We start from the raw sequence: 7,405 nt of genomic DNA on the forward strand, positions 1-7,405 counted from the left end.
GTGCATGGCCCTAGAAGCAGCCCTAGAAACAGCGTGGCTCAGTGGAAAGAGCATGGGCTTGGGAGCCAGAGGTCATGGGTTCTAATTCTGACTCTGCCACTTGTCAGCCGTGTGACTTTGGGCAAGTCACATAACTTCTTTGTGCTTCAATTGCCTCATTTGTAAAATGGGGATTAAGAATGGGAGCCACACGTGGGACAACCTGATCACCTTGTATCACCCCCAGAGCTTAGAATAGTGCTTCAACCATCGTGAGGGCTTAACAAATGCCATTATTATTATTGTTATTATTCTTGCCCACACTGGGCACCTAATAAATACCTTTAATACTACAGAGGAGAACTGGACATAGTGAATTCAATTTCAAAGCCTTCCTAAGAAATACCCATCTCCTCCAGGAAGACTTCTCAGATTAATTCCCAACCTTTCCTTCCAACATGTCCTCTCACTTTTGTACATTTTCCTTTCCTCAGCCCATATGCCTATGCGATTTTGACAGCGCTGTTATTTATGGACCCAGCACCGTGCTGTAAATGCTGAGATTGATACAAGATAAACTGATTGGACACAGCCCCTGGACTAATATTCTAAAAGGGAGGGAAAATGGGTATTGTATCCCCATTTTACCAATGAGGAAACTGAGGCACAGAGAAGTTAAGAGGCTTTCCAAAAACCACACAGCCAAAAATAGCACTGCCGATTCTCAAGTCCATATCTCATGCCTTTCAGTCCTGGATTAGGCTAGGATTGGTAAAGTCACATATGACAGTATCACGAAGGATAATCAGTCAGTAAAGCAATCAATCAATGGAATTTATTGAGTGTTTACTGTGTGCAGAATACTGGACTAAACATTTGGGAGAGTATAGCATTACAGAGTTGGTAGTCATTGTTAGCATTTACTATGTACCAGACACTATACTAAGCAATGGGGTAGATACAGGCTAATCAGGTTGGGCCCGGTCCTAATCCCCAGTTTACAGATGAGGGGACTGAGGCACAGAGATGTGACATGCCCAAGGTCACACAACAGACAAGAGGAGGAGGCGGAATTAGAACCCAGGTCCTTCCGACTCTCAGACCCGGGCTCTAGCCACTAGACCACGCTGATTCTCACACTCTTCCTCCACCTCTCAGCCAGGGTGTGAGCTGGGAGTGGATCCCCTCTAGGAGAAAATAAAATCTCTCCTGCTGTCCCCGGGGGTGCCAACAGGGTTCAGCGATCTGAGGAATTTGGAGGGGCAGGCGGAAAGCAGGCCCGCGAAGGAATCAAGAAAAATTCCAGCATTCTTTCGCATCCGCTGTTTATTTCCCCTGCCTCTCCCTCTTCACTGCGTGAGAACCGGGCCTCCGTGTGACTTGATTTCCCTGTCGGGAGCGGGGCTAAACTTTTCCGGCAGCTGCCGTCTCCTTCCTTCGTTTTCCTAAGCCCCGGGTAGCCTCTGCCAAATGCTCCGTCTAGCTGGTAGGCCCCTGAGATGTCGTTAGGAAATCCACCATCTTGCATTTATTAATAACTTTTTGAAGCACTCAACACGTTGCACTTTTAACGAGTCCACGAGAGACTCCCTGCAATGAGCAACCCTTGGTTACTAATTTCCACCGAGCTCGTTTTAGCCTGGGAGAGCCAAGTGTCAGAGCAACAGATATGCTTCTGGTGGCTGTTGGGCTGCTGGGAGGGAGGGAGAGAGGAAGAGTCGCTAGGAGAACCGAGGCGGAGGGCGGAGGGTGTTAACACCCTCTCCCCCCACCTCTGCTGTGTCCTAGGAGTGACCCCAGGCACTGTCCCATCGGAGAGGAGGCCGAGGATGGAGTCGGCTGGGGGAATCAGCCAGTTTCACTCCTGATTGTAACAAAGCCAGGCTCTCAGCTCTCAGACAAAGCTTCTTCGGACAGTTTTCCTCAGCAGAGGATATGGATTCTTGTCCAAGCCTAGAGGCTCCATTAAAATGCGATGGACGAGGTTATTGAAAGCACACACAAATGCACACATATACATACATTTATATCCATACGTGCATAGCCCCATACTCACATACACACACATGCACACACACACACACACACACACACAAACAGGCTCACACACATACATGGGGGTGTACATATATGCATATGTTTGTATGCAGCCATGCATATGTGCAAATAATAATAATACTGATGATGATGGTATTTGTTGAACACTTACTATGTGCCAAGCCCTGTTCTAAGCACTGGGGTAGATACCAGGTAATCAGGTTGTCCCACGTGGGGCTCACAGTCTTAATCTTCATTTTACAGATGAGGTAACTGAGGCACAGAGAAGTGAAGAGACTTATACAGACATCCATAAGCACACATTTGTATTCATTATATGCATTATATACATGATGTGTATATATCTATAATTCTATTCATTTATATTGATCCTATTGATGCCCGTTTACTTGTTTCCATATCTGCCTCCCCCTTCTACACTGTGAACCTGTTGTTGGGTAGGGATTGTCTCTATTTGTTGCTGAATTATCCTCTCCCAAGCGCTTAGTACTGTGCTCTACACACAGTAAGTGCTCAATAAATACGATTGCATGAAATATAATTGAATGAAATATGATTGAATGAATTTGTGCATATGTTCATGTGCACAGATATATAAGCATGCATATGCATATGTGCAAACATACACCCACACGTATACGGGCATGCATGTATGTGCATTTGTACCTATACATGCATGCACACTCACAAATGCACGTGACTACACTCACACATACATGAATACATATACAGACATATAAGCGCACACCTATATGGAGGAAGCAGTCTTGGCTTAGTGGAACGAGCCCAGGTTTGGAAGTCAGAGGTCGTAGGTTCTAATCCCGGCTCTACAATTTGTCTGCTGTGCGACTTTGGGCAAGTCACTTAACTTCTCCGTGCCTCAGTTCCTTCATCTGTAAAATGGAGATGAAGACTGTGAGCCCCACGTGGGACAACCTGATTACCTTGTATCTCCCCCAACACTTAGAACAGTGCTTGGCACATAGTAAGCGTTTAACATATACTATTATTATTATTATTATTATTATTATTACCTACACTCTCACACATACATATACATCCATACATGTATACATGCACACTAGGGTGGCCATTTTCCAAACATCTATACAGGACAAATTTGGTTTCTAGCTGTTTTTTTTCCCTATCCAATTAATCAATCAGCGATGTTTATCAGAGCCAACTGAGACCTTAATACTGAGCTAAACATTGAGTTTTGTACTGTACTAAGCATTCAGCACTAAGTACTAAGCACTGAGAAGGGTTCAAGAGAAGCAACAGACGCAGTGCCTTGCCCTCAAGGAGCTTACAATTCAATGGGGGAAGAGATCAAAAGTATTTAAAAGAATAAAAGATGAAGGAAAAATGAGGTTTTAACAGGAAATGTGTCAGGATGAAATGGTTGAATAAAAAATTGAGTCAGTGTAAGTATGTATAAGAATACATATAACAATAGACATATGCATTCATATGTATCAATCAATTGATAGTATTTATTGAATTCCTTCTCTGTACACAGCACAGTACTAAAGGCTTGGGAGAGTGTTAGTCTCCCCCTCCAGACTGTTAAATTCACTGTGGGCCCTATATGGGCATGGACTGTTCCAACCTTATTAATTTATACCTACCCCAGTGCTTAGTACAGTGCCTGGCAAATAGCAAGCACTCAGCAAATACCACCTAGAAAAAAAACCATCGAATCAGGATTTCAACCTTCCCTAAGTGTGGTAAATTTTCCTCACAGTTCTCCAGGGAAACCAGCTCTCTATGTTAGTCATTTCTGTACTGTTTGGAGCTAGCAAAGTCACAATACACAATCGATCACTTGATGGCATTTATTGAGCACCTACTGAGTGCTAACCCTATACTAAGTGTTTTATTATTGCTATTATTATTATGACATTGGTAGTAAACAGAGGGGTAGACACAACTAAATCGGGTCGGACACATTTCCTGTCCCACACTGATCTTACAGTCTATTTCACTTTTCTGCTTATTATATGGCACTTGTTAAACAACTACCACGTGCCAGGCACTGTACTGAACTCTGGGGTAGATGCAAGATAATCGGATAGGAAACAGTCTGTGTCCCACATGAAGCTCATGGTCTTAATCCCCATTTTACAGATAGGTTAACTGAGGCAAAGAGAAGTTAACTGGCTCCTCTATGTAGAGGAGAGGGAGAACAGGAATGGAATCCCCATTTTACAAGGAGGCTGAGGCAGAAAAAAGTCAAGCGACTTGCCCGAGGTCACGCAGCCGACAAGCAGAAGAGCCTGTATTAGAACTCAGGTCCTCTGACTCCCAGACCCATGCTCTTTCCACTAGACCGTGCTTTTTCAAATCCATGAAGCACATACAATAGCGCTCATTACAGTGCTTTGCACACAGCAAGCGCTCAATAAATACGATTGAATGAATAGTAAGTCATATGTTTCCTTCCCTCGAGTAACTTACAGTATAATGTAGATCCATGAGATCAATCTATCACTGGCAGTTATTGAGCCCCTACCCAGTGGTAGGTATTGTACTAAATGCTTGAAAGAATACAGGACACTTGTCCCAGGCCCTCAAGAAATTTACAGGCCAAAGGAGATAACGTGCAATCAGTTTTGCTCTTTTCATTCTATCACGGACCTCTTGAGTGCTAGACACTGCACTAAATGCTGGGGAGGGTATATAAAAGAGTAGCAAAACACATAATAATAATAATAATAATAATATTGGTATTTGTTAAGTGCTCACTATATGCCAAGCACTGTTCCAAATGCTGGGGTAGATGCAAGGTAATCAGGTTGTCCCACTTGAGGTTCACAGACTTCATCCCCATTTTCCAGGTGAGACAGCTGAGGCACAGAGAAGTGAAGTGGCTAGTATTCCATTCTCAAACGTAATCATAATATCATTATTAACAGTATTAATATTAATATCATCATCAGCACCAATACTATGGCATTCGTTAAGTGCTTACTCTGTGTCAAGCACTATACTTAGCACTGTGGTAGGCACACGCTAAGCAGGTCAGACACAGTCCCTGCCCCAAATGGGGCTCAGTTCGAAGTAAAAGGGGCAACATGATTTGAATCTCCATTTTATAGAAAAAGAAACTGAAACACGGAAAAGTGAAGTGACAAGCCCAAGGTCACCCAGCAGGCAAATGGCAGAGCTGAGAGTAGAATCCAGGTCCCCTGACTTCCAAGCCCGTGTTCTATCCACTTGGCCACACTGTTTCTCTAAAATTGTCTATGCATTTATGTATATCTATCAATCAATCAATCAAGCAAGCAAGCAAGCAGTAATATTTACGGAGCACTGACCGTGCAGAACGCTGTACCAAGCACCTGGGAGAGTACAATAAGCTTACAGAGAACAGGGGAAGACAGACATTCAAATAAATCATAGATTCAGTGTCCCTTTAATCCTTTATTCTGAGTCCACCAGCTGTCAGTCCCTTTTGATCTATTTCACTCATTAGAGTACTTGTTGATGCGCTTACTATATGCCAAGGACTGTACTAAACACTGAGGTACACACAAGATGATCAGGTCACACATGGGATTCACAGTCCAAGTAGGAGGGAGAAAAGGTATTGTACCCCCATTTTATAGATGAAGGACCTGAGACATAGATAGTTCATTTAATTCATTCAGTCGTATTTATTGAACGCTTATCATGTGCAGAACACTGAACTAAGTGCTTGGGAGAGTACGATGTAACAATAACCTGACACGTTCTTTGCCCACAACGAGTTTACAGTGTAGAGCTACACTCTAGAACTACAGTCTAGAGCCGTGAAGTGACTTGCCCAAGGTCACACAGCAAGTAGGTGGTGGAGCCAGGATCAGAGCTCACTGCGAGGGGAAAAGGTCTGCTTATTGTTATATTGTACTCTCCCAAGTGCTTAGTACAATACCATGCATGCTGTGCTCTGCACACAGTAAACACTCAATAAATACAATTGAATGGAAGAAGGAATGAAAGGAAGCGCTCAATAAATGAAATTGACTGAATGATTCATGAATGAAGTCCTCTGACGCCCAGCTCTGTGAGCTTTCCACTAGGCCACGCTGCTTCCGAGGAGTGTAGGCTCCCCGTGGACAGGGAATGAGTCTCCTGTTGCGTTTTACCAAGCGCTTAGTCCAGCGCACTGGCTCCCGGGAGAGTCCAGTCCATAGTGCTCCTACGGGTGCCAAAGAGACCCCAGCGGGCCTAACATCAGCCTCAGTAACTTCTGGAGGGCCCCCTTTACCTCCTCGTCCCTCAGGCTGTCGATGCCGGGGTTGAGGACGCCATAAAGCATGCCCACGAACCTGTCGCTTCTGGGAGAGTGACCGGAAGACGGTCGGATGTAGGTGAAGATGACGGGGCCGTAGAAGAGGCCGACGGCCAGCAGGCGGGAGGTGCAGGTGGACCAGGCCCGGCGCTTCTCCTCGGCCGAGCGGCTCTTCAAGATGGAGGCCACGACGAGGACGTAGGAGCCTAAAGTGATGTAGAAGATGCTGATCCCGCCCACCGCCAGAGCGGGACAGGCCTGTCACTGGAGCGACGTCGCAATAGTACTAGCCCACCCGATTGGAGAGGCAGAAGGTCATAGGGAAGTTGAAGGACGCGTGCAGGGGGGAGTTGAGGAAGTGGGCCGGCCATGCTCCGGCCGCCAGCGCGACGCAAACACTCCCGTCCATAAGAACAGTGTAGCAGATAGGGCGGAGGACGGCCAAGCGATGCTCAGAGGCCATGACTGCCAGGAGGAAGAGGTCCATCCCCACCGGGGCCACTAGGAAATAGAGCTGAAGGGCGCACCCGGCCAACGAGATCGCCGGTCTCTGGTGGCTTGGCCCCACAGTATCTTGGGCACCGGGACCGTGGGGCGGGAGACGTCCAGCAAAGACAGGATGGCGAGGAAGAATTACATGGGCGTGTGGAGATGGTGGTCGGCGCGTTGGCCAGGAACGTGGCCGAGTAGATGGCATCAAAGGCCGCGAATCGCACCTCCGGCGGGTCCGACAGCCCCATCAGGAGGAAGCCGGTCACCCCGGTCCCGTTTCCCTCTGCCATCCGCGGGCAGTTAGCTCGATCCGACCGTGGGCAGGAAGGACCTGGGTGCTATGCTAATCCCGCTCATCTACTGGGTGACCGCGGGTGAGTCGCTTCAGTTCTCTGGTCTTCGGTTTCCTCATCTGTAAAATGGAGACTGGGACTGTGTCCAGTCCTATTAGCTTGAACCTACCCCAGAGCTTAGTACAGTGCCCAGCTCATAGTAAGTGCTCAACAAATACTCTAAACAAAAAAAAATCCGTGGAGTGGAACAGGTCTGGGGCTCGAAGTCAGAGGACCTGGGTTCATTCATTCATTCATTCAATCGTAGTAA

General features: G+C 46.3%; 1 protein-coding gene across 1 annotated transcript; it reads right to left on the reverse strand.

Moving 5' to 3' along the window:
* Positions 1 to 6,217: 6,217 nt before the first annotated feature.
* Positions 6,218 to 7,092, reverse strand: LOC119925365 (olfactory receptor 1444-like). The gene is made up of 3 exons (XM_038743444.1): positions 6,948 to 7,092; positions 6,606 to 6,811; positions 6,218 to 6,568 (listed from the first exon to the last, which is right to left on the reverse strand). Exons 1-3 carry the CDS (start codon positions 7,090 to 7,092, stop codon positions 6,218 to 6,220), a joined length of 702 nt encoding a protein of 233 aa, XP_038599372.1.
* Positions 7,093 to 7,405: the final 313 nt, after the last annotated feature.

This window comes from Tachyglossus aculeatus, chromosome 3, assembly GCF_015852505.1.
Source record: "Tachyglossus aculeatus isolate mTacAcu1 chromosome 3, mTacAcu1.pri, whole genome shotgun sequence".
In the NCBI taxonomy this organism is placed as follows: domain Eukaryota; kingdom Metazoa; phylum Chordata; class Mammalia; order Monotremata; family Tachyglossidae; genus Tachyglossus; species Tachyglossus aculeatus.

What these genes read in the sequence shown, in the direction of transcription:
- LOC119925365 (XM_038743444.1), bottom strand. Translation starts at nt 7,092, where the DNA reads ATGGCAGAGGGAAACGGGACCGGGGTGACCGGCTTCCTCCTGATGGGG. An exon ending in CACCATCTCCACACGCCCAT is followed by an intron (nt 6,812 to 6,947) that starts GTAATTCTTCCT and finishes TCTATTTCCTAG; the next exon opens with TGGCCCCGGTGGGGATGGAC. An exon ending in CCTTCTGCCTCTCCAATCGG is followed by an intron (nt 6,569 to 6,605) that starts GTGGGCTAGTAC and finishes CTCCAGTGACAG; the next exon opens with GCCTGTCCCGCTCTGGCGGT.